The sequence below is a fragment of the Drosophila pseudoobscura genome, chromosome 3 (assembly GCF_009870125.1).
Source record: "Drosophila pseudoobscura strain MV-25-SWS-2005 chromosome 3, UCI_Dpse_MV25, whole genome shotgun sequence".
In the NCBI taxonomy this organism is placed as follows: Eukaryota; Metazoa; Arthropoda; class Insecta; order Diptera; family Drosophilidae; genus Drosophila; species Drosophila pseudoobscura.
The window spans coordinates 22,047,501-22,073,709 of NC_046680.1; the positions used below are offsets into that span (position 1 = coordinate 22,047,501).

A 26,209-nucleotide genomic window follows, 5' to 3' on the forward strand; every position below is an offset into this window, starting at 1 on the left:
TCTGTGCGCTGAGCCCGATGCCGACGGCGAGTTCTGTCCTGGCGACATGGGCGGACCCCTGATATGCGAGGACTGGCTGGCCGGAATCATTGGCGGCTCCCACCTCTGCGAGGGCGGCAAAGCCATGAAGTTCACAAATTATATGCATCACGAAAAGTGGATCCAAAAGACGGTTCTCGCTCTGACTGCGCAGGCAGCCGATCCCTTCTCTCCAACTAACACGCTTTCGCTGTTGCTACTCTCCCAATTGTTCAGCCTCATAATTCAATTGAATAGAATCTAAATCTTGATCTGCACGGAAGGTACGTTCTCATAAGTATAAGTTATTCTGGAGCAATAATCTCTCCATCTCTCTCTCGGAATTTCCTTCTTTCCCCCCCTCTCTCTTTTACCATGAAAACGCTTCGAAACGGGCGCCAAATGAGCAGAAAGAACTTGGCCAGCAGGGAATTCTGTCCAGTTCAGCCACAATCCCAGGTGCTGGAGTTAAAGGAGCCCCTATACCGAGTCAGCAGCACTGGGGATGTCATCATTTACATTTGATAAAATTCCAGAGTTAAATTCTGAAAGCGTCTTCGGGCTGCCGAGCAATTCGGTTCAGGGAAAATGCATAAATCAAAAGCAAATTGAATTTCAGCCAGAAGAGGCTGCCGGGCTGCCGGGGTGCCACAGAGGCATTGCATCCACTGCGGCGCGTCTCTGTTGACGTTGTCGTTGCAGCCCCCATTCCCCATTGCCCATTCCTACCCCGCTGTCAGCTCTGACAATATGTTGAGGAGGATGCCTTGGGGGCAGCAACGTGAGAGCACAGCTAAGATCTGCTTTGCTCCACGTTGCTTCGACGCTGGCGAAAAGTTTGCCTGGCTTCTGCTTGGGCTTGGGCTTGGGCTTGGGCTGGGGCTTGGGCTGGGAGTTCCTCATTCAACTTTAAAACAAAGTCTACTTAATGCAAAGCTCAAGGCGCCTGCCGCGAACATAAACAAAACCTGCGAAATTGGTCGCTGGTACTTATGCGCCGCTATATTCGGCAGTGCCGAGGCAGTGCCCGCCCAACTATTAATGCCATTTCAGAAACGTTCGTCCCTCAAAAAAGCGACGGAAGAATGGTAGACTAAAGAATAGGGAGAATCTGTAATTGCCTGTGAAAATACTTGCGTTAATCGTGGACTACAAGGTAGGCTAATAAGATCTGTCTACTCGATTAAATTACTCACATTTAGGGAGCTCACGAAAGATCCCTACAGACATATATGATATATCGAGCATAGGTTAAGCTCTCTTTGGATGGAGAAATTCACCACACATGGCCGGCTGCTCGGTCGCCGCAAAAAGTAAAACAGAAAAAAATTTCTAAGTTTTCTTTTGCCGATTATTGGGGCCCAACACCTTTCACCGTTCAGTCGTCCGGCGGCGCTTGTCACGCTTTGTGGTCAATTGGTTACATCCGTCAAGAGGAGAATCGTTGGGTCAGGACCCTCACCTCCGCATCGGCACGGCGCATAACTTATTTTGCCAAAATAAACAAATAATCGAGTGCCAATTGTCGCATTGGTAGTGTTTGTGAATGAAAACTAAACAGAAAAGTTAATGCATTTCCCGCATGAAATGAATTTCACACAAGACGAGTGTTTGTTCAGCAACTAATCGATTTCCACATCATTTAGGGTTTCCGTGACGGAATGTACAAATAAACAACCCCCTGAGCCACATATCAAATTAATTGCATATCAAATCGAATTCGAACCAACTTTCAATTAAAAACATGACTTCGTAATGCCGCCACGGAGCTGGTAGAACCGCAGAAAGAGTGCGACGCAGTGTCTGTGTGAGTGAGTGTGAGTGCAACAGAGATAGCAAGAGGGACGACACTTCGATTCGAAATCCATCAATTAGGACGAGCCAAACGAGGTGCGTAAGTTCATTTACCGTGCAATTTGTTAATTAATCGAATTTGAAGCACTAGCTAAAACTGGAGCACTAAGTCTGAGTGAAAGGCGATGAAAATTGCTGACTTCATTATGTCCTCCTACTATGTGGTTGGGATAGTACACTGAACGCTGTCTCACTTTTCGTTGCTTCAGCTCCATCGAATCCATTACTCGACTTTGCACAGTTCCTTAACCATCCCAGGAGATCCCAGAAAGCCACTGTACTTCAATCGCTTTGCACCTCTCTGTTGCTGCCACAACAAAGCCCCTCCAATAACTCCACTCTGAGCCGCAGGGTGCACGTGTACGTGGCGTGTATGTGACCCAATGCATTGAACTCTGCCACCTCGCATTATAATACTTAGAGTGTTATCATAAAACGGCTTTAACTAATATCTTTCTAACAAGCCAGCCATGGCAGAACATGCCACAACAATGGCCAGATAATGGGCGAGAACAAGTCCCCGCATTGCCTTTCAGCACATTGCGTATCGAGTTGCCTTCAAAAGAGCTTGGCCAGCAAATTCGAGCGCCTTGACTCGTGTCCATTGGGCCAACATAATCGCACATGGGGGGAGACTGGGGTAGAGGCAGTGGCAGAGACACAGACTGATCCCCGCCCACACACAAACCATGCGGGGTATCGAGTTTTAATGACCCACTTTCGGGCTCAAGACTGTTTAACTTTTGCTGGGCAGCGCCATTGGTTTGTTCTAATTCCGCCGGACAGTGTAAATCCCAGGGCAGAGCAATTAGCAGCAGTGGCCAGTGGCCAGTGGCCAGTGGCCAATGGCCAGCATGAATGGCCGATAAAGGCGGCAAACGGTACGCTGTACGCTGTATTGTCAAGGAAAACAAATGAGTTGAGTTCTCCAGCAGAACTTGCGGGGCTTCTTGGGTAGCTGCACTTCTTCTTCGGCCCCCAAGAGAGATGTCTGCCTGCAGACAGAGAAACAGAAAAACAGAGAGACAGAAAAAGAGACGCAACAAAGAAAGAGAAAGAGTGAGAGAGCGTCTTTGAAAGTCATTACCCATTGATAGTATGTTTTCTATCGAAACTTTTCTAGTTTCATTTTGGGTTTTTATTTTATTTGATTTTATTTTGTTTTTGCCGCAGCATGTTGACAGCATGGGAAAGAGCAAAGACAGCAAAAGAAACATTAAATTAATAGAATTAACAAGTGAAAAATTGAATTCAAGGCGGCATTCAGGGGCAAGCAAGTCCAGAGACAAAAATTAAATGGAACACAGCCTAAGCCCACGCTTCGTATACGCAATATACTACAACCTTAAAGAATCCTCTCTCTTTGGACCAGACAATTTATAGTCCCAACTAAATTCATTTGGGGGAAAAATAATGGGGAAAATTCCACAGGCTGCTGCAATACTCATTAATTTGGTATATGTCACATATTCTTTGTAAGTTGCTGCCTGCTACATACCACCACTACCAGCACCACACAGACATACATATAGTACAATATGAATGCATAATTGGAACATAAAATTCCAAAAATATTTTACAACATCCTCTGCTGTTCCTGCTCTGTGCTCTGCTCTCCCCCTCTCACAACCCATGCGAGTACGTGTGTGAGTGATATTCATGGTCAGATGCCTGGTTCCCCCATTTATTCATTCACAGCACAGCGCCTGGAGGGGTCTCGTGCCTTGGCCTGTCCCTGTGCCTGTGCCTGTGCCTGGCCACAAAAGGGCGGCGACTTTCGCCCAGCCGAAGATGGACCTGCGTAATCTAACACTGCCACCGCCAGCCGCAACAACAATTATGTCCTCGTCATCATCAGCAGCCGCAGGAGCAGCAGTGGGAGCTCTTGTGGGAGCAGCATCAGCAGCAGGAGGACCTACCACAGCGGCGCTGGCGAGCATTGCAGCGCAAACCGGAACAACCATAGCATTAGCAACAGCCTCGTCGCCGACAACAACGCCAGCCACATTTTTTACATACAGCATACCGGGCATGGACATAGCGCCAGGACCATTTATATTCACCTACGTTAGTGAATTTTTATCGCTTATCACGCCCGAGGAATTGCCGCTCGGTAAGTCCTAACACCCCTCCCCCCCCACCATGGTTGCAGCGGAAGTGTGTGTTGCACTGAGAGAAACCCATTGTTAAGTTGTGAAAACCGCCCGGGGATTGCTTATCCCAACCTCTCTCAAGTTTCCCAATTTAACAGATATACGAATATCTTTCTCTGAGTGCATTTGTGTGTGCGTGGTTTATGAGGGCGTAAGAGTGCCGTTGGGGGACATCCTTCACCTCAGTTTCGAAATTTTAAGGATGCTAAGGATGGTGCATGAGTTGGCCTTGGCCAGAGGCATTCGATTAAATTGTAGTATACTCGTATCATACGCGTATCCAAGACCAGGCGGCTTTCAACAAAGATCCAAGTAAGCTTTAAGGACTACAAATGTGTCGGAACATAGGCGGCCTGGATTCAGCGATCATTCCCACAGAACAATATGTTTTTTGGGATCTCTGTCAAAATTACCAAATGTCCGATGAGCAGAAGCTGCAAAGTTTTATGAGAAAGCATGACGTGCAGGAGGATGTGGCCCGTCGCTATCTAGTCGCCAACGACTGGGCATTAGATCAAGCCAGCGGTGCCTACGAGTCGGACACGGCCGCTGTCAGCAGCAGTCCCACTGACTCGTCCAGCAACAGAGAGCCGCAGTCGGGGATCCGCCTGCACACAGACCGGCAGGACGATGATCCGGAGAAGCACTTTGCCGAAAACTCCAACAACACAATAGCCCCAGGCGAGAAGCGCGTCAGCATAGAGAGTTCCACTCCGGCCCTGACCTACGTGGACAGCCTCCACAGTGTGCGAGTGTGGGGGCAAGGCCGCCGCCTGGGCAGCGCTCATCCGATCAATCCGCCGGCGCCTGGGAGCGCGAATCAGGACTCGGACACGGATCCCAATGACAGCGAGCACACCATTGTGGTGCTGCATCTCTGGTCGGAGGGCTTTTCCTTGGACGACGGCTCGCTCAGACTTTACGATGTTCCGGAGAACGCACAATTTCTGCAGTCCGTTCTGCAGAGGGAGGAGAAGATGCAGGGCCTTGGCCAACGGCTGGAGGTGAGTGTCCAGGACCACAGCAACGAGCCCTTCAGGCGTCTTGGTCAGTTTCTGGGTCCAGGACGAACTCTGGGCGATCCCTTGACTCGCTTGGCGAACTCCTCGCCATCACAGTCCTTGGCTCGCCAGGAGCAGCATGCCGAGGGCAAACTGAGCCTCAACGAGAAGTCGGCCATGACGACGGTCCAGCTGCGTCTCTCCGATGGCAGTCGCATCTCCGCCCGCTTCAATCGCACCCACAACGTGGGCGACGTCTACCGCTATGTCCGCCTGGCACGGCCCCAGTACTCCAGCCGGAGATTCGTACTGATCACGAGCTTTCCTCGAGTGCAGCTGGATGAGACGGATGCCCGCAGCCTGGCCGACGCCAATCTCTGCAATGTGGTCGTCATCCAGCACTTGGAAGAGGAGCAGCCCGAGCAGTCCTCCTCCGAATTTCTGATGTAAACTTGGACTGAAAATCAATAAAACCACTTAATATAAGACTTTTTTAAGCATTTGAGTAAAGATTTCTTTGAATCGATTTCCAGATTCCATACGCGATGTCCTACACAAAAATGTCAGTCTGCTCGATTTTGCCTCCAATGTAAGTCTGTGGATGGATCTGTGTCTGTGTCTGTGGCCATTGGCCAAGTTTAACCGTCTCTTCTTCGTTCAGGCCATCAAAATCGAATCCGGTTTCATTGGCCTGATGAGCATCTTTGCTATCCTGGCCCTGGTCCCGCTGATTGCCACCTGTGCCTGGTGCTGCGGCCGCCGCTCCACGCAGGAAGAGGTGGACCACATACGTAGAGCCCCCGTCCACATACGCGACGAGGCTCTGGAGGAGAGTCTGCGGTGCCGCAAAAGTGCCGGCCTGGTCACACTCTGGATCGTCTTTGTGCTGCTCACGTAAGTTCCGGGTGAAATGTTTGCGCACGAGACGGACGGCAGGGGACGAATGATTTCATGGTTGTTTGCAGGCTGAGCGACCTTAGCATATTTTATGCCAACAGCCGCCTCTCGGCTGGCATCGAGATGACGCCTGAGATGGTGAAGTCAGCCGTGCACGATGTGGAGGTCTTCCTAAAGGACACGCATCTGCAGATCAAACACAAACTGGATAATGGCTTTCATGTTTCCGTCGAGAGAGTCGTCAAAGACTTGGAAGGTCAGTGCTGGATGCTGGGTGCTGAATGGTGGACGGTGGACGGTGGATGGTGGTTGGTGGCGTTGGCCCTGGAGGATGGCGCGTCACAAAAGTTTCCGCCAGTTTCGGTTTGCCAACTTTGTGTCGTCTCGCCCCGAGTACATTTCTAGCTTTCGATTCATGCATTATGCTAAAACTTTTCCCGCACTGCATTCTGAGTTATTGCAGTGATTGTACAAGTACTCGCACCAGCTCCTTGGCCTCCTCCGCCTTCCTTATGCAAGTCCCCAATATACTATACCATACACTGATATATACTGTATGCCGTGTGCACTCTTCCACAGACGTGGATGTTCTCCTCGGTGAGCCAATTCAAGCGGAAATATCTGCACACACTGGCCTTGAGCTGGCATATGATTCATTGACGACACTTAGCTTGGGTAAGTATTCTGGTTAAGTGCTACCCGCTACCCCGCTTCCCAGTTACCCCATTACCCCGCTTTCCCACTACCCTACTCCACCCAGAGCCCGGATTGCAATGCGATTGTCCGACTGTAGACTTGACCCAAATTCCATTGTTCATTGTGGCATGACAATGCATGGTCATCGTAGGCCTAGCTGCGGTCGTGTTGCACCAACATGACAATAAACCAGGCTCAATAAATTACAGTACTCGCACGCAGAGGGCGTAGAAATGGTGACCTTTCATTTGTCGTTTCGGGTCAACCCGTTTAAGCTTGGACATTCTTTGATTTAAATTTCATTCACCTTCAAAACCGTTCAAATACCCTGCCAAGAGATAAATGTGTATTCATACACGCTTAAACTGTACAAGCAAAGCAATTGGTTGGATTGGGTTGGATTGGGAGCCATTTCCGGCCACCCCCTGAGCCTCCAGCGACAACCCACGAATGCGGCAAGAAGCTTTGCTGCCGGGTGACAGGACAAATGGCTCAGATGACAACTAATGGAGTTGTTTGCCTTCGAACACAATGTGCAATTTAGAATCAGTCTCCTTTGATCCCTGCTCCCTGCTCCATGCTCCCGACACCCGACTCTCGACTCCCCTGCCCATGGCCGAATAAATATCCTATAATAATAGTCGAAATAATAATATTTTCGTGCATTTGTCGCTGTCAGCGAACGCGGAGCTCATCTATCGCGTCCTCATGCTGCAGGAGACTGTCGGCCGAGCCCTGAAGCTCTCCCAGGAGGCTGCCGCACGCATGGAGGAGCTGCAGATACAACTGTCCGTGCTGCAGCGCCAGTGCACGTACCGGGACCGGCCGCTCTGCGACACATTGCGTATACGCAGCTTCGAGGAGAACGGCGTCGTCGATGCCCTGAAAACTGTAAGCTCTCTGACTTGCTCTCTTTCTATTTCTTAGGGGTTTAAATCATTTTTCCTTATATTTTTACTCTATTTCTTTCTGTTCTGTTTTTTCTCTTCTAATTTTGCCACGCCATTTCTCATTTCCTGGACACAACGCAAAACGCTGACAATTTGTCAGCTGCAAGAGGACCAGAGCATCTTCCGTATGCGCTACTTGGGCGAAATTGAATTTGGTGCCACTGTCAAAAACCTGACATCGGAAGTTGGCGTGTCACGTTCCATTTTCAGCAATTTCCCGCAACAAGTTAAACATGACACGTCATATGAGCGGAACTGTGAGTAAAGCAATCAAAATAAAGTAAAGTTTCGATAAAAGATAAGTCATAATAAATACTTGATTGACTTGACTGTACCTGGCTTGCCGTAACTCCCCATGAAACCGTCACACAAGTCCACATTGGACAATGTCCCTAACTCTATTATGGCATCGATTTAAATGTACAACTCAATCAATGGCACCTATGTACATCCATACCACATCCCACATCCCACAAAACAGTACAAGAGTCTGTATCTACTCGTACATCCAATAAGCCCTTGAATGTGATTCTGACTATGCAATTTCCGAGACAAAGCGGATAGGAGAGAGGGTGTGGCGGGAGCACACAATATTAATTAGTGTCACCTGGTTCTGGTCTGTGGAAGCTAATTGAATCGGCACAAACTTTCCCCCCAGATACGCTGGAGCAATTGTCGAGCATTCGTCACAGGACAACGGCCAACGCCCAGCAGCTGACGTCGGCCATCAATGTGGTGCTGAAGCGCCTGGAGGGCACCTGGCCCTCGATGCAGCCGGCCTACAATGAGCTTAAGGAGTGGGCGGACATGTACTGGAGCATGGGCTGGATAGCCGCCATGGTTATCGTCTGGGTGGTGGTCTTCATGCTGATGTCCTACTGCTGCTTCCTCTGTGAATCGAACACAAAATCAGGCGTGGTCTTCTTCGTGGCCGTGATGATCATCTGCCTCGCCAGCATCGCCCTCACCTTCTACGGTGTCTTCTCGCTGGCAGTCGGGGGCAACGCGGAGGTCTTCCTCTGCCGCTCGCTCTACGACAAGGACTACGATATGATGGGTAAGCTATTCGACAAGCCCGGCTATGTGTATGCCCGCGAGCCCCAAACGGGTATCATTGGGGAGCTGCTGCGACCGGCCGGCGTCAATCGGTCCGTGGTGAATGTCAGCCTCGGCACGGCTCTCAGGTGAGTCCGTGATCTGATCTTCACGAGCCCACTAATCCGTATGTGTACTTAGAGTTCCCATTCCCAGGTAGAGCTGCCCAAGAACCAAGAACCAATCACCAATCACCAAGCCAGTGTTGAAGTAACGAATTTTGTTATCCAATTACTTTGATACTGTACGTGCCTGTAATTTTGATTGCCCGCCTGCCAAAAGTTACCTGAGAACGAGTCCTGGTCCCGTGCCCTGTAAGAAACAACAAAAATGTGCAAAAGTTTTCACAGACGGAATCGATTAAAAGTTCGATGAGCAATTGAACTGAGTGTGTACCCATGAGTGGGTACACACTGCTCGATTAATGAACATTCAGGCAATACTTGCAAACTCCTTAAGTGCTAATCAAATGATAGCCAAAGCTCCTAAACGATCCCACTGTGATTACCCCTTTCGGTTTTCTGTTCTCTGTGTGTTTATTGCAAGCCTCTTCCCAGCCACTTATAACTTTCGTTGCCCCTTACCACGCAAACCAAAACTTGTCACTGACCAGAAACCACAACGCACCACTCTCAGTAGACTACAGACTACAGAAGTTATTCGGCTTCAAATCCCATCCATCCCAGAGCACAGCAGAGCACAGCACAGCAGAGCAGAGCAGCCAGATCCCAGGCCTGTCAGGCAGCAAGCGGCAGTTGGAGACCCTCTAAGCCACAAAGTTTTGAAAGCCCAATGAAATTTGCTAGCCACATGGCACTCAATTTTACGGAGAACATACCAATGCCAATCCAGGCACCCACACACGCACCACCCATCCACACACCCACGCACAGGCACACACATATAGAACTTGTAACCGCAAATTTTAAGCACGATTCCAATTATCTGAACAGATACAAAATGCGCATGCAGGCCGGGTGGAGTGGAGCTCCCCCACTCCCCCAGTGGGCATAAATTCCTGGACCCCCCACTACCACTCTGCCCCCTCCCCAATGTGTGCATGTAAGCTAAGAGATAGAGCGCCTGCGGTTGCTGGACCGGTCCCACAAAACCCATGCTCGATACGGGTGCATACTATTATGCGCAATCCCTTTGGCGTTTCATTGAGAACTTCAACTCCAAACATCGCTCTCGCCCATCAAAACAGGGGCTGCGAACAAAATCAAGCGTCGTACAATGTCTTTCAATTGGATGCGTTCGTGAATACCACCAAAATCGCTGATTTGAAACAGTTCCCAAAAGTGTCGACGGCCATCGATGCAATTTCCGTGTCAGGGCGCACGCTGCTCTCGCTGACCCAATCCGTCCAGAGTATATTGGAGAATATGCTGCAGACGTCCTCATTCAATTTGACCACATACCGCAGCAGTGTGGGGGCGCCCACGCCAGAAAAGGATTTGGCAACATTCATTGATCAAATGCAGAGGGTAGCCCTACAGGTACGGACCGTAGTCCTATCCGCATAACCAGCGCGATTATAGCGTCTGATTAGTTTCCATTTCACGAGGGGGCGGCCTGGGAGGGCCGAGACTCAACGACACGCTGAATACAGACCATTCCGCATCTGATTTGCTTTCCAGATTCAGGACGTGGCCACATCATCACGCATGACAACCCTGGGCAGTCGGTCGAAGCGCCTACAGGCCTCGATCATGCAACCACTGGAGAACCTGCAGAACGAGATACTGTACCATCTGACGGCACTAGAACTGCAGCGGGATCCCTGGGCCAAGCAGGTCAATCAGACGCTCAACCATCTGAAGAGCATCCAGGGCTACCTGGAGAACAAGGGTGGCGAGATTTGCCACAACATGACGCGCCTCTACACAGACCGGTAAGTCAACCCAAACTAAACGATAAATTATAAATTATACACAGCAAACAGTACGAGCAGTACCTGCATCGTCGGTCACAGAGCTAATTGCGCCCAAATTCACAGAGATTCTCCTGCCGAAAGTTACGGTCTCCGCATCACCATCACCACCCCCATCCCCATCCCCCCTGTGGCAATCCAAACTGTGGCATTCCACCTGGGTCGGGGATGTTGTTGTGCTGCTCTTTGCGATTCCGGCAGAGAAACAAAGAACTCAAACAACTGCAACACAAACTCAGATAAAGAGGGGAGGGGAAGGGTAAATGACTGCACATAGTTTTCCTTTTTATCAGATAATTGAAAGTCGTAATCGTTTGATTAAGTTTGCCAAGTGTCATGATTGCATTTTGTATGTTTGTGTGTGTGCAACACCATCAGAGTAACACACATGTGGCATGCTCTGAGGCTCCAGAGGAGTGAACGTATGCCATGTGGACATTGCATGCTTCATTCTTTGCTTTCTTTACCTCTACAGCCTGAAAGCGTACTTGACCAGCAGTAAAGCCACAATGGAATCGCAGCTGGGCGACACCACCACCAAGTGCCGGCCCTTCTACGACACCTTCGACGCCAGCCGCACCTTCCTCTGCCGCAACATGGTGGACTTCGTCAACGGCCTCACCTTCTTCATCCTTCTGACGCTGCTCCTGTGGGCCATTGGCACTCCAGTGGGTCTCAACTTGATTACCATCCAGACCCGCCTGAATGTGATGCAAGCGGCGCAGGCCCGCAGCAAGGCCAAACAGCGGCGGAGCGATCGCAGTCCGGAGCGAGAGCGGGAACGTGACCAGCGCAGCGACAGTCGGAGCCGGAAGAAGCAGCGGACGAGCAGTGCGTCGGGAACTGGCAGGAGTGCCCGTCGAGAGCAGAGCCGGGAGCGCAGCACGAGCAGCACGTCCCGGCCCAGACCACCGCTGTAAGTAGATGGTCACTCAGAATGAGATCAATCTGAAGATTTGCTGCTCCACAGACGTCGAACCGCCACCGAGGAAACACTGGACTTGGACGAGGACTCGAGCCCATCTAGGCAACCACAGCAGCAGCAGCAGCAGCAACCACCGCAACGGCGCCAGGAGACGGAACGGGAGCGGGTACTGGATCGCGATCAGCGCAGTCGGGAGCGGGAGCTGAGCCGCGGGCGGGACGTCTCGGCCGTCAACACGCCCGTGCGCAGTCGCAGTCGCCAGCAGCTGTGAGTATCGATCTCTCTTGCCGATCCATCGATTGTGCGCCATCTCTCAGACTCATTCCATCATTGCATCGACTGCTGCAGGCGGCACGACCCCGAGGACGACAACTGGGGCTCATCCAGTGGTCCCAGTCGAGCCACCTCCAATGAGCGCGAGACCAGTCAGACTAAAAAGATTCTCAATATTTGGCAGTCGAGAAATAAGATCAAGCCACCTTCGCTGTAAGTTAGTAGGCCCCCCGCCACTGTCCCCCGTTCGCCTTCTGACAGCTGATCTCTTTCCCCCCTCCCGAAACAGTCAGAGGCAGGGCACCGAGGAGTACGACTTTGATGTGGCACCAGACGACATTGGATGGCGTTCCCATGTCCAGTCCAGTGCCAGTCCCGACCATCGGGCCGACCAACGCAGCCGACAGCCGACAGACACTCGCTCCAATCTCCGTACTAAGCAGAAGTTGTAAGTGTCCGCCCTCCGCGTGTCCTTAGGCCGCCCATGGCTCACTCTCTGTGCCCCACTGTTCTTCCTGCCAGACGTAGTACCAACGCGGATAGAGCTAGCAGCGAAATGGTTCGTCGACCCGTAACGCCCGTATTGAGTATCAATCCAGATATTCCGGCCGCCGTTCCCATGCCCCGCACGCCGATGCGTTTGAAGAGCAAGGTCTCGCTGACTGCCCGAGCAGTGCAGGATATTGTCAACAAGCGGAGTCAGCGTCTGTGAGTGTCCCATTTCTCGAGTCCAACGCTCCATTCCAACTCTCACCCAGCCATAAGCAAAGTCATTGAATCCAAACTTAAGGAACGGAGCCCTCATATATCAACCTATACCAACCTTTTCCACAGCCAACGCACTGGTACCGATGACTTTGACTTTGATGAAAGCGATGCCTATGGTACTGGAGCACATCTAGAGGCGGACGTAGCGGCGTAAGAAGACCCTTGAATCCTATGATTCCACAAATACCTTTCTTCAATGGCCAATGATTTTCCAATTTTTCAGTGCCCGACGCACGCCTCCGCGCGGCGCCCCGCCGCCCCCGCCACCGCCAGCGGCCGGCATGAACAGGTTCTACCAACGTTATTAACCATATTCTGAAATTCTGATATTCTGTTACCGATGTTTGTTTTTTGTGGTCTTGAGTTTGATAAGTTTGAGTTTTTTTTTTGATTTGCTTTTTTGTTTTTGGTGTTTTTTGATTTAATCGAATCTTGATGTTGTGCGAATGCCAGTGACAAAAGTACCAACCGAAACACACACAAATTCTTATTGTGTTCACAGCGACAAAGTCTTTATATTCTGACATTACTTTCTCTCCCCGTATCGCCAACGCCAACCCCCGATATCCGACTGGCAGAGGCTTAAGCGAGCGCACTGTGCGCTGGATCGAAGAAGAGGAGGAGGTAGTCTTCGAGGATGTCGACGCGCCGAACAGTCCCGTTACTTGAGACAAAATCTCTGAGTCCCCTGAGTCACCACGACACACAATTTCGAATTCGAATGCTAATCCTAAGTCTCGTACACACTCGAGTATTGCAATTTGTTTTATATTTCGCGCTTCTACCACTCGATAGTTCTTACAAAAAACGGATAGATGTAGAGTCACCTACTGACAGTCCAGTCCCATATGTTTGTATTAAGCATTTAACAAGGTGTAACAACCATTAATTAATAAAGTACTCGATCTTGAGGAAATTAAATTAAAGATCGTGCTTCGAAGATCGTTTATAAACGAGAACCTCTGGAACTGGGTTAGGTCCTCTTATGCTGTGGCGTGTAGCGTTAGTTCAAATAAATAAATGTGTAGGGTGGTCTCTAACAACACTGGCGGTACTTTGGGAAAGTGATATAAATCTTTAGCTCTGAGATCTTAGGTTAACGGTCTTGTAATCTAGAGACCACAAAGCTATTCTTTAACATTGAAATACAAATAGCTATGAAGTTATTTTGACAGTTATAAACTTTAAAAGTTCAATTCAAGTTTGCTTTGATTGGGAGGTTTATTTAGTTGTCATATTTTTCGGATGGTTCAGAAGGTACGCAAAGGAAGAGCGTTTACTTCTTCTTCAAGAAGGGGCTGACGATGGCTGGAGCAGCATAGGTGGTGTACGCAGGAGCAGCCGCAGCATAGGACGTGTAAGCAGGAGCAGCTGCGGCGTACGTGGTCACAGGAGCGGTATAGGCTGAGGCGCCGTACAACGAGGCGGTGTAGGCTGGAGCAGCAGCGGCGTAGGTTGAGTAAGCCGGAGCGGCAGCAGCATAGGTGGAATAAGCCGGAGCAGCAGCAGCATAGGTGGTCACTGGTGCCGAGTAGGCCACGGGGGCAGCGGCATAGGTGGCAGCATACGATGGAGCAGCAGCATACGTAACCGGAGAAGCCAGGAAGCCAGCCTGAGCGACGGCAAAGCAGAGAGCCAAGCAGATGAGGAACTGTAAGGATAAATGGCGAAACATTAGCAAGACCAGATCATCCTGGGCACCTGGCTGTGGCTTACCTTCATGTTGAACTGTTTGGGTTGGTTGGTTTGTCAGTGACTGATGCTGTTTGCCAATTAGCTCGATCGTTTTATAGGCCACTTGTGCGTGGGGGAGGCCTGCCTGCCTGGCCGGAGTGTCTCATTTCCAAACGGGTTTGCGGCTTAGGCATTCCCAATAACAACCGAAATCTAAATTAGAACACAATTGCGTCCGCATTGAATTTCTGCATGGTAACGTTCAATGAACGCTGCCACCGCACCTTTGTGACAGAACCCAGCGTCCGATGTTTGCCGGGTATTAGCAGTCGATGCCGTGTCAAATGGATTACTCTTTCCCTCTTTCAGCGACAGCTGAAATGAACGATTCTGATTACTGATTGTTTGATGGAACACGTTAATTGATTATTGTGTTTGCTGTGTGGGCAGAGATCTCACCTGGCGTCGTGTATTCCACTTTCTGGCAGCCCCAACGCACTCCACTCTAATGTTGCAATATTATTGTCATGAATAATTGACCATCGATTGACCCGAGTATGCATCACACTTATTAAATAATTTAAGATTAATTCTTTGGTATTACAAATGCAAACGATTTGTGCAAAATGTCATAATATTAGCAGAGATAATGGATTATTGGACTAGAACTCTGTTCACGCTGTCGTGAAGTTATGAGAAACGCGTTTTTGTACAGTTTAATAATGGAATGTGTCTCGCTCGATCTTATCAGCTATTAATTGAAGTATTTCCAAGCCAACAACACTATCATAAGGCACTTCTTGGACTTTGCAGAGCAATCAATGGCATGTACTCTTACGCCCCAGCTTCCGGCAAGGGGGCAGCTGGTGCCGTCACCAGGTCAAGGGTGCGCACAACTTGCCTCTGCCGCTTTCGTCGCACATCGATCTCGTAGAGCGCCAGTCCAAACTGATGCACGAAAGAGCTGAACTGCTTCGTCAGGTAGGAGTAGCTGAAAGCTGGCGATTGCTCCACGGCACAGGTGCCCCGTAGGTCGTCGTGAGCCCAGTGCGGAGCATCCACATCGCAGGGATGGCGGCCCAGTATTCTGGGAAAAGCCTCAGTGGATAGATGTGGATAGAAAACGTGAAGCAGCTCAAAGTTTAGATAACTGCTGGCATTGGAGCGAACCAAGGCCTCGTAGAGATCGCTACTCAAGGAGGCGGGAATGGACAGGTAGAGCTTATAGCGCAGCCGAGTCGGTCCGGTCAACTTGACCTCGCAATTGCCGCTGATCAGTTTGACCTTGTGCAAAAGGTTGTCCAAGGGCTGGCTCCCGTACTCGTACAAGTAGAAGTCCCTCTGGCGCCGATAGCGGTTATGGGTGTGCGGATTGAATTGGAGCACTCGGGAGCTGGGAATATTCACCAGGTGCAGGGGCAGACTGTAAACGTGCGAGGTCATTAGGTGAACGTGGGTGGCCTCTGGCTTGGTGGCCATCACATGGGCCATGGTCTCGGCCAGCGGATAAATACCCGCCTGGTGAATGAAGCCAAAGAAGACAGTCAACACTACGTTGCTCACATACCAAATCCTCAGCAGATGAGGGGCCGATGCTTTGCTGGAGAGCAGGCGGTCGTAGAACCTGCGCAGCAGGGGGTGCTCCTTCTGGAAAGGATACTTGGCACTGAAACCAGTCACCAGCTTGGGACCATGCAGCAGAAGCAAAGGAAAGGTTATTGGGATAAGGAAGCGAGGCTCCTGATGGTTGATGAGCGACAGGAAAAATAGTGGCACAAATATGGCACCAGACATGAGCGAGACAATGCTTTGGAAGCGCGGAAGCACTTGGTATTCGGCCCGAAAGAAGCGCAGAAGGATCTGAGCAAATGCCCCGAGGCCTGCCAGGGCGAGAACATTGAAGAGCAGCGGCATGTTGACCATTAGGTGGACATAGCAGGGATGCACACCATGGCTGGCCGTCTGGGCGGAGTTCAGGTTGTACTTGACAAAGTTCCATGGCGTAAACACAAAGTTGTCAATGCCCAGCTGCATCATGTGCAGCTCTCCCACTGTGAGATGCTGATAGTACAGCGAGTCGCAGAATATGAACAGGAACAGCGCTGGCAGGGCGTACAAGCAGAAGAGTCCGATGCGTAGGTTAAAGTCCCTAAAGGTTACGCTGCGTGTGCCCATCCCGCGCAGCAGCCAAAAGAATACCATGGGTGCGCCAAAGAGCAGGAAGGTAGGCCGATTGAAGACGCCAGCCACACAGATACTGGACACGGTAAACATATGCTGGAAGTTGTGCGGCGGCAGGGCATTCTTCAGCTTCCAGATCTTGACGCGCTCGCTGATGGACTCCGCCTTGTCGTACTTCTCCTCCAGGAACTCCTTCTTGTATACCACCGTGTTAGTCCTCAGCATGCACTCGGACACCAAGCAGAGCAGCCACGAGCACATGGCCATCTCGAGGCTGTTGGAGAAGGTTCGCGTGCCGAAGACCAGCAGCACCCAGGAGCTGCCCAAGGCTAGCAGTCGGATCTCAAAGCGCAGTCCGTACATCCGGCAAACGCGATAAAGACACCAGTCATTGCTGTACGAGATCAAGGTGTAGATAAGCCGCGGAAACACCACATACGCGTAGGTGCTGATCAGCTCTACATTCCACAAGTTGCGCATGTACACGGCGAAGAACTCGTAGAAGCTCCAGGGAACGCGCAGCAGCGCAAACGGAAGGGTGATGCTCCGCAGCGGCATCGAATTATTGAACTCCCAGGTGCGTGTGTGCTCCAGCCGGAAGTGGTCGCCTGCAAAAGAAGGCGGAGGTCATTACAGCAAAACGGAAAATACCACCCTCTTCCCTTACCCGTCATCACTTCCACGCTCTGGAAGAACTCGTCGGGATGCACATAGCCCGGCTGCGGCACGAAAACCAGGGCCAGACGCACGACCGCAAAGAAGAAGTATGTGTTCACGTGCCTGTCGGTTGGGACACGGTTCTGCCAAAGCTGCGATATATGTCTGCTCAGGCGCATATCTCTGCCGTCCGTCGCTTTATTTGCTAATTTTTCCTTAATTTTCCTTAAAATGTAAAATCAAAACAAAACCGACCTATCGATAAATATACGGACTTATCGATAAAATAAATTCAAGTTATATTTTACATATTCCTCGTTTTTTATCTACCGTCAAATATTACCAGTGAAATAGATAATTTAGACATGCCCACATAGTTTTATACGATTGACGAATCAATTTTCTATTTGACTGGCCTATTCTAACTACTTGCTTTTATTGGATTTCTATATAACGTTGAAAGTTAAATTTAATAGATTGATGAAATTGACAAAATATACCATTATATACCGATAAACCGTAAATATACCGTCGGATAAGTTTTGACCTCAAAAAATACCGAAAAGTATTGAAAATACCGTAAGCGGGCACCCTGCTGCCTGGTTAGTGATGTTACAGAGTAAAATTCGTTAGATTTTTCGCAAGTCCTATCGATAGTTCTTGCGGCAAGATATTTAAACAGCGGTAATTCAACCAAAACAATAATAATAAAATAAACGAAAAATCCATTGGTAATAATTAAATTGATTACATTTCTTCAACTGAATTAATACTTTAACTAGCAAGGAAATAAATAAATTATATTCCACTGCATAATCGCATTCGATGATATTTGAACTATCGTATTAAAAGATGATTTTACACCGATACACTGAAGTGTGACCACTTGCTTTAAACAGTTTCTGAGTCTCGGAATATGTCGGCGCCATAGTTTTGGAATCATTGTAAATTTGAATGTTTTCTTTCAGCAATTGTGATTCATGAAACGACAATATAAATGCCTAGGACACGTATAATCACATGCACTTGAATTTCCATTCAAGAACTTATATCATATTTTCAGCTGCAGCCTCTCTCTTCGACATCGTTCCGTTCCGCATGCTTCTGGGACAGCAAATGATGATTGCATTTTCCTAGATGACGTAGTTTGCGGTTGGGGCTAGGAAATGCGATATCGGCTTACAGTTATACAAGCCAGCTTTTGTGGCAAAATAGTTCAAAAACGCATACCCAATGTACGAGTATCTATCCACGCTGATCTGCGGGCAGAGGTGGTGAGCACTAATCCCATGATTGGGCACAGTGTCGTCTGTGGAAGTACATCTCAATGGGCCCATTGACAGACAGAGCGTCTGACAGAGCGCTACCCACGCTGAGGGGCCAGCAGAGATCAGATCAGATCAGAGCTGAGCAGAGCAGATCAGTCAGTATCGTTCTTCGTCAACATGGGAAGAGATGTGCGCGGCGGCTCTCTTGGGAGATCTCTCGCCTACCCCAACCACATAAAACGTGTGCACCCCCAGGCGGTGGCAATCAGTTCACTCCAGATACCGCACTCGCCCCCACACCACAACGCGATTTGCAATTAAGTTGATTTACCTACTTGACAGTCGATCCGCAGTCCGCAGTGCCCCGTCACGAGTCCCCAGTCACCAGTCCGCGCTCCAAAGTCTCCGTCTCCAGAGCAGCTCCAAGAGCTGCAGGCGCGCGCAGTCTACGCTCGGGATAATTAGCAGATTGTTAAATACGGAGAACAAAGGTCTCGCTGGAAGTTCTCTTTATCGATCGAAATCATTGCCAGACAGCAATACAAGAGCTCTTCAAATGGTAAACAACTTGTTATTTCTCTGAGTGAAGGCGATTCGGGGTATCGTGTCGTTTCTATTGAAATTCGGTTCGGTTTGATCCAATCGAAACCAAATTCAACCGAATCCAAGTATCTCTATGGGCATCGAAAGAAGATATATTTATATATGTATATTGTACTTCAAGTGAAAAAACCCTCTCCCCCATTACCGTGTTAAATTTCCAATGAAACGCAACTTTAGTTCAACTTTCAACGTATAGATATCTGTTCCAGTACCCAACTAAATTAGTGAAATAAAACTTTTGTCAATCGGCTGGAAAGCATTTAACAAGGCATACAAGTACAGGTGACACTTTTACCTTACGACGGGGCCCACTCTCCACTCACCTCTCCGCACCCCACTCGTGGGACATGGGATTCAATCAACTTCGATGAGCAACAGTTTGTTGCAATTTAAGTTACTCTTTGCCACCTGTCCAGCTCCATTCAGCCACGCCCCATGTGGCCGGCACAGGCACGAGGCTGCACACACACGATGGGGCTTGCTGCCGAGGACTTCGTGGCGCCCGCCTGCGCATCGCGCGTATAAAAGGACCACTCCGGCCGGAGGATTCATCAGTTGGCCCAGCGAAGCGGCGCGCGTCTCTCAATTCGAGGACCAAGGGACCCCCTCCAACAGTGTTCTAAAGTTCCAAAGTGTCCGGAAAACAAATAAGAATGTGTGACAATTGAAATTGTGGCTATTGAAATTTCTATTAAAATTCTTTGACGAAAGTAAGTGACTTTGAAGATTATTTTTAGCAGAACTTTACCATTGATTAAGTCGTTGATTTTTGAGATTTGTTATTCGTGCCTTCCTTTAACCAATTTTCGTATTAAAATATATTTGAATATTTATACAGATACCCGAAGTATATTTAATATCTAATTAAAAGCAGAATCTAACAGCCCCTCCCCTCGGTATCTCTGAGTATCTTTTGATTGTTTTGAATTGCGCTGCCTTCGTGGGGCATATTTTTAGCACCTGTCTTATCAGAATTTCGCATTTAACACCTCCATCTGTTGCCACACGCGGACGACGCGTCGTTCTTTATCTCTGCATGTGCCACAATTAAATGGTAATTAAAAAGTCCAACAGCACTCGCACTCGGTGCGGGGAAGGCCCAGAGAATAGATCGGGAGCTACATATGCTATTTGTTCTGTTGATTGTGTATTCATTAGCCAAAGTGGGTTATGATATCCAACCCATTAATCATACGGTACGCCGCCGCGTCGGCTGTATACCTTAAATAGATAAAAGTAAAAACCTTAAATAATTAAATTGCCAAATGAAACACAATAGTCCTGAGGTCAGATGTGAATAGAGGTACTTTAAAGCATTGACATTGAATGGGTTTTGGCAGCAGATTACCAGCAAAGGACACCGCCGGGAATTCGAATCCGAAACCAATGCATGTGCCACGGTCATCGCGGTGGAGGAGATTCTGCAACTGTTGCAGGGTCGAATGAGATGTGGGGAAAGAAGTATGGTAATTCGAATGTGCTCTACCCTTGAGGGCTTGGCAGAGTCAATTAATAGCCCCCCCAATGGAATCGTCTATGGAATGTATCCGTGTTGCTGCTCCATTTAATCTGAATGCTTAACCGCTTCCAGTTAATGGCCAGCAGAGGCATCGAAGCCTCCTCCAGTCCGCCGGAACCGTGCAGCATGTGAGAGGCCGAGTGGCGAAATGCCATTTTCACGACCACAGCGCTAAACGGGCCGGAAAAGAGAGAGGAAACTGCGAGGAAGCAGCCCATCCAGAGAGCAGCAGAGGACCGAGGACGAGACCTTGGCAACTCCCACCCCTGTTTCGCCCCTGGCCCCTGAGCTGACTGAGGAGCGATTCCGGCTGGCTACGCTAGTGCCGCGATCGGCGTACACGGCCACGCCTCCCGCCCAGGCCCAGGCCAAGGCACAGGCAGAGGCAGAGGGACAAGCAGCAGCCGATCCCTGCCCCAGAACGATGGAACGAAGCGCGAGTGTCAATAACAGCTCCGAGTTCGGCGGCGGCCACAGCTCAGCTTCGACGGCGGGCAGATCCACGGCCACGCCCTGGACGAACAACAAGGAGTCACCGAACAACGAGGATGACTCGAACGAGGACGATGGCGACACACTTGCCACACCCGCCAAGGTCACCGATCCGCTGGCACCGCGTCTGGCCAACAATGAGGTGAAATTTCTAGCCTCCTTCCTTCTCTGTAAATAATCCTTCATATTCCTTCGGTGCCTCCTTGCAGCGTGTGCTGGTTGTGTCCGTGACGGAGCGTACCCGCGAGACTTGGGGCCAGAAGGCCGAGTTCCTGCTGGCCGTCATCGGTTTTGCCGTCGATCTGGGCAACGTGTGGCGTTTCCCCTACATCTGCTACCAGAACGGCGGCGGGGCCTTCCTGGTGCCCTACTGCCTCTTCCTCATCTTCGGCGGCCTGCCGCTGTTCTACATGGAATTGGCCCTCGGACAATTTCATCGATGCGGCTGCCTAAGCATCTGGAAGCGCATCTGTCCGGCCCTAAAAGGTGAGTGATTCCTGAAGACGTATTCTGTAAATAAATAACTTTTGGAGATACCCATTAATTGCACTGACTGTGGGTCTATTGAGCAATCGATCCAAGTGGGGCCTTAGCCTCTTAGCCTTATGAATGAATGTCCAATTTTTGATTTAGATTTAAATATTTCTGTTTTTAAATGCTCACAACTCTGCAAAGATAGATCATTTCTGATTGCAATTTACATGCGACCTGAGGCGAAAAAAGAGACCCGTACCATACCTTAGCCGAAAAAAGAAAAACACACATAATTTCCCGGCTCGAGGCAATCACCGTTCCGCTTTAAATACGATATGAAATGGCAATTTAAATGAATTACAAATATTGAGTTTTAGTCGCGGGCAGAGATGAAAAACGAAATTGCATATTGAAATCTATTAAAGCGTTCAATATTTGCACAAGACGGGTATATGGATAAAGGAAATAAAGAAGCAGCGCCCCCCCGGGGGCGAGTGTGTGTTGTAATGAAAAATTAAGTATACGCTGCCTGGACATGTGGCAGAGTGGCTGTGGAGTCGGGTCTATGTTGTTGATGTCTGATATTTCACGCTCTGCTTGGCAATATTATCTGTCCTGTTGCTAAGCCCGAGCCTGAGCCACAGTGGCTACCCGCACAAAGGACGAGTGCTCGGTTTCTGCATTGTTTTTTGGGTCTGGGCCACAGTTAAGAGGGGAGCGGAGAGCGGAGAGCGGTAGGCGGGTCATTGTGTGCCGGCGACATTATCAAACAGGACGTTGGATAAGAGAGCCGTTGGGGCTGAATGCGAAAGATTTGTTGCAACAATTAATTGCGCATTCAAGCGAACAAAAACGACACAAAGCCCAAATCAAGCCCCCAATCCGACTCCGGGCTCTAATTAAATTGTGCTCAAAATTGATTTACAGCAGCAGCCGAACGAAACGGAACGGAACCAGAGGAAACTTCCATTCAGAGAGTTTTTGCATATCAACTTGATAATTTCGTTAGGTGACAAACAAAATGTACTCTGAAAACGACTCTGCATGCTCCATCCTTGGATTTGCCATCTCTCTTTCAACTCGGTCAAAACTTTTCTACCAAGCCAAGTCCCAGTCCCAGTCCAAGTTCCTCCCCTCCACTGCCCCCACGGGCTGTGCCCCTCTCTTTCAGTAGAACAGCAAACATCACTTTGTGGCAAGTCATCATTTGCTCAACAAGTGTTTGCTTTGGGAAACCTTTTGCCAGGGCGATTCAAATGAATAGAAAAGTCAGGAAAAGGCGAGGCGGAAAAATCTTGCTGGAGCCTCGGGAATCACGTGACGTGTCTTATTGGCCTCATAAGTAAAATGGAGTGGAAAACTGCTGCCGCCTGAGAGGGTGGAAAGGGAAAGGGGGTGAAAGCGATGTGACTAAGTAGATGCAATCGTTTGCCAGAAGATAAAAACCTGCAAAATGTCACGTGGGAATAGTCCAATTTCGCGTTTTTCTCATTTTCCATCGCTCTTTCAATCAGAAATATTGGCATGCCCAGTCCCAGTCCCAGTCCCAGGACAGATTATTGTTGCCTTTAATGGATACTTGTTGAATCGAATGTTCTAGGGAAATACGCATAAGTTGAGAGGCAATCGTTTAAAGGAATGGACTTTCCACAGGTGTTGGCTATGCTATTTGTTTAATCGACATCTATATGGGGATGTACTACAACACAATTATTGGATGGGCGGTCTACTATCTGTTTGCCTCATTCACCTCGAAGCTGCCGTGGACGTCGTGCGACAATCCCTGGAACACGGACAACTGTATGCCCGTGACCAGCGAGAACTTCACCGAATTGGCCACCTCGCCAGCCAAAGAGTTCTTCGAGTAAGTGTCCAGAGTCCTATAGGAGTCCAGCGGTTCCCTTTATTCCCTCTTTTCAATGCAGGCGCCGAGTCCTGGAGAGCTACAAGGGCAACGGTCTGGACTACATGGGACCCGTGAAGCCCACCCTGGCCCTGTGTGTCTTCGGGGTCTTTGTGCTGGTGTACTTCTCGCTGTGGAAGGGCGTGCGGAGTGCCGGAAAGGTAGTTTGGGTGACGGCCTTGGCCCCGTATGTGGTGCTGATCATCCTCCTGGTGCGCGGAGTCTCACTGCCTGGCGCCGATGAGGGCATCAAGTACTACCTGACGCCCGAGTGGCACAAGCTGAAGAACTCCAAGGTCTGGATAGATGCCGCCTCGCAGATCTTCTTCTCTCTGGGCCCCGGCTTCGGCACACTCCTCGCCCTCTCCAGCTACAACAAATTCAACAACAACTGCTATCGAGATGCCCTCATAACGAGCACCATTAACTGCCTGACCAGCTTCCTGGCCGGATTCGTCATCTTCTCGGTCTTGGGGTGAGTTCAGTTCAGTTCAGTTCGGCCCTGCTCAGTGGATTACTGATGAGGGGGCTTCTATGTGATTGCAGATACATGGCCTATGTGCAAAAGACATCGATTGATAAGGTGGGGCTGGAGGGGCCTGGGCTGGTGTTCATCGTCTACCCCGAGGCCATAGCCACGATGAGCGGCTCTGTGTTCTGGAGCATCATATTCTTCCTGATGCTCATCACCCTGGGCTTGGACAGCACCTTTGGGGGCCTGGAGGCCATGATAACGGCGCTGTGCGACGAGTATCCCCGTGCGATTGGCAGGCGTCGAGAGCTGTTCGTCCTGCTGCTGCTCGTCTTCATCTTCCTGTGCGCCCTGCCCACAATGACTTATGTAAGTACTCCCATCCCATCCCATCCCCTCTCCGTCTAAGGATTATCCAGTGATTCGTTTAATTAACGCTTAAGTGAGATTGTGGCTTATACATATGCATATTTAGGCACACCTTCCCCACCCCCTCAGTGGCTGGTTTCCCAGCGCTCGAATGCTCGATGGATGGCCGAGCTAAGTGCTTTTTATCGTTCGCCCAGTTAATCTTCACACAACACACACTCGATGGACTCTTTGCCTTTCTTATTTTTCTGCATTTTTATCACCTGTCAAGTTCGGTGGACTTGTCTGCCCTGCCCAGCCCTGGCCAAACAGCAACCAGCCACCACCTATTCCTATTCCTGCGCTGGCGCTGGCGCTGGGGCTGGCTGTTGCTGTTCAAACACTTAAGCTGGTCCGTTCCTTCTCCTGCCACTTTATCTGATTAAATTTGAAATTGTAATTTGCTGCGTTCTATATTCTATATTCTGACTCGGACACTTCTATCGGAGTAGCTTCTATCGGTCAATGGATCAAGCTATTCAACCCCATCCCCCCCCATCCATTAATCAGTGCCACACACAATGGTCCCTCCCCTCCATGTATGGGGGAGAACTCTCTTCTAGCCTTTAATTGATTGCAATGTGTGTGTGTATTTTCAGGGAGGCGTTGTCCTGGTCAATTTCCTGAATGTCTACGGACCCGGCCTGGCCATCCTCTTTGTGGTGTTCGTGGAGGCTGCCGGAGTGTTCTGGTTCTACGGCGTGGACCGCTTTAGCTCCGATGTGGAGCAGATGCTGGGCTCCAAGCCGGGACTGTTCTGGCGCATCTGCTGGACCTACATCAGTCCGGTGTTCCTGCTGGTAAGATTGCCTCGATCCCACCATCCCCGACAGCCACTCAAAGCGGAATTACTTGCAGACAATATTCATATTCTCGATCCTGGGCTACAAGGAGATGCTGGGCGAGGAGTACTACTATCCGGACTGGAGCTACAAGGTGGGCTGGGCTGTGACCTGCTCCTCCGTGTTGTGCATACCCATGTACATCATCTACAAGTTCTGCTTTGCGACCAAGGGTGATTGCCGGCAGCGGCTGAAGGATTCCTTCCAGCCGGACGACAGCAGTGGCTCGGTGGTCCCCGGCCAGCAGGGCACCTCGGTGTGACATGACAACGTCGTGCACTTGAACATCCACACCAACAGGACCAAGATCAAGATATATAATTTGAATTGTAAAAGCTTTTCACCAACAACGACAGTACCAGTACCCCTCGAAGAGAGCAGCAGCAATAGGCTGCTGAATAGCTACCACTCCTACCACACAAATAATCTTAGCTACCACTATCCAGATCCAGACGCAGATCCCACAAAGCACACCCACACCCCGAATGGGGTGGATCAGAATTGGATCGACAATGATATTATTACGTATGGCGCTAGTGCTAGTGCTAGTGTTAGGCCCTCGCATTCGCATAGCCATAATAGTTTAGGTCTCCATAGCAGGACCCCCTTTGCTGCCACTGCTGGCGAGGACAATAACTACGGCCTGAGGCTCGGCAGCTGCAAGCCGCTGAAGTTTCCCCTGGCCAGCGAGTGGCTGGTTTGAAGGAGCATCCGCGACGATAGCATCCACGAAAGCTCTGCAAGCAGCCATTTTGCAGGGCTTTCCCGAGGTGCACGGTGTGCGTGTCCTCCACTTGGTACCAAATTACAGGACAGGTGTACTCTTTCACGTTTAGTTTGTAAGCGTTAAGCGTAGCTCAGCTCGTAAGTAAAGCGACATTTGGTAAAATGCTTTCATAGAAAACTAGTAGATACATAAAATACATTCTCGAAACACCCTGTACAATGCCTGCACTTACACAAAACATTTCCCTCTGCTGTCGGTTAGAGGAACAATCGTAAGACAGCCATTTACATTGTTTTTCTAACGCGTGTTCGTTGATACTAAAATTAAATAATAAATATTCCATACTTATTGTTTCGGTTATACGAAATAAGAAAACACAAAGCAAAGACCACAATTGTTTCATTTCGGAAAGGGGACGGTTAGGCT

General features: G+C 49.6%; 5 protein-coding genes across 12 annotated transcripts in view; 4 read left to right on the forward strand and 1 right to left on the reverse strand.

The window, feature by feature from the left end:
- LOC6899059 (granzyme C) overlaps window positions 1–569 on the forward strand; it is a 1,735-nt gene extending 1,166 nt beyond the window's left edge. The window contains exons 3-4 of the mRNA XM_015185248.2: window positions 1–302; window positions 429–569. The exon at window positions 1–302 is cut by the window's left edge and continues 98 nt beyond it. Coding sequence (XP_015040734.1) covers window positions 1–283 — 283 coding nt within the window. The 3' untranslated portion in view covers window positions 284–302; window positions 429–569. The remainder of the gene's footprint in view (window positions 303–428) is intronic.
- A 631-nt stretch (window positions 570–1,200) lies between these two features.
- Window positions 1,201–13,489, forward strand: prom (prominin). 6 transcript variants are annotated; one of them, XM_004444496.3, is made up of 20 exons: window positions 1,201–1,583; window positions 1,665–1,908; window positions 3,571–3,985; window positions 5,560–5,615; window positions 5,688–5,920; window positions 5,992–6,179; window positions 6,503–6,598; window positions 7,299–7,510; window positions 7,670–7,826; window positions 8,228–8,753; window positions 9,872–10,163; window positions 10,305–10,558; window positions 11,073–11,513; window positions 11,568–11,789; window positions 11,871–12,008; window positions 12,085–12,243; window positions 12,318–12,503; window positions 12,630–12,713; window positions 12,787–12,852; window positions 13,142–13,489. In XM_004444496.3, exons 3-20 carry the CDS (start codon window positions 3,664–3,666, stop codon window positions 13,230–13,232), a joined length of 3,723 nt encoding a protein of 1,240 aa, XP_004444553.3. In that variant the 5' UTR covers window positions 1,201–1,583; window positions 1,665–1,908; window positions 3,571–3,663; the 3' UTR covers window positions 13,233–13,489. The 6 variants fall into 6 exon arrangements, with proteins under 6 accessions (XP_004444553.3, XP_004444554.3, XP_015040735.2 ...); XM_004444497.3 differs by having other exon boundaries at window positions 1,201–1,551; XM_015185249.2 differs by having other exon boundaries at window positions 1,201–1,908; window positions 13,066–13,489.
- On the forward strand, window positions 4,384–5,521 carry LOC117183542 (NSFL1 cofactor p47). Its single transcript, XM_033377684.1, has one exon. The coding sequence runs from the start codon at window positions 4,442–4,444 to the stop codon at window positions 5,474–5,476; it is 1,035 nt and encodes a 344-aa protein (XP_033233575.1). The 5' UTR covers window positions 4,384–4,441; the 3' UTR covers window positions 5,477–5,521.
- A 270-nt stretch (window positions 13,490–13,759) lies between the features above and the next one.
- Window positions 13,760–17,349, reverse strand: LOC6899062 (GPI mannosyltransferase 4-like). Of its 2 annotated transcripts, XM_002138951.3 has the most exons (4): window positions 17,086–17,349; window positions 15,132–17,026; window positions 14,778–14,804; window positions 13,760–14,256 (listed from the first exon to the last, which is right to left on the reverse strand). In XM_002138951.3, the coding sequence occupies exons 1-4, from the start codon at window positions 17,252–17,254 to the stop codon at window positions 13,840–13,842; spliced, it is 2,508 nt and encodes an 835-aa protein (XP_002138987.3). In that variant the 5' UTR covers window positions 17,255–17,349; the 3' UTR covers window positions 13,760–13,839. The 2 variants fall into 2 exon arrangements, with proteins under 2 accessions (XP_002138987.3, XP_015040871.1); XM_015185385.2 differs by lacking the exons at window positions 15,132–17,026; window positions 17,086–17,349 and adding an exon at window positions 14,280–14,612 and having other exon boundaries at window positions 13,760–14,214; window positions 14,697–15,075.
- Window positions 17,350–18,498: 1,149 nt separating this feature from the next.
- SerT (Serotonin transporter) lies at window positions 18,499–26,169 on the forward strand. 2 transcript variants are annotated; one of them, XM_033379015.1, is made up of 8 exons: window positions 18,499–18,902; window positions 20,538–21,099; window positions 21,167–21,443; window positions 23,085–23,295; window positions 23,357–23,809; window positions 23,881–24,175; window positions 24,814–25,014; window positions 25,073–26,169. In XM_033379015.1, the coding sequence occupies exons 2-8, from the start codon at window positions 20,890–20,892 to the stop codon at window positions 25,316–25,318; spliced, it is 1,893 nt and encodes a 630-aa protein (XP_033234906.1). In that variant the 5' UTR covers window positions 18,499–18,902; window positions 20,538–20,889; the 3' UTR covers window positions 25,319–26,169. The 2 variants fall into 2 exon arrangements, with proteins under 2 accessions (XP_033234906.1, XP_015040736.1); XM_015185250.2 differs by lacking the exon at window positions 18,499–18,902 and adding an exon at window positions 18,920–19,656.
- The last annotated feature ends 40 nt before the right edge of the window (window positions 26,170–26,209 follow it).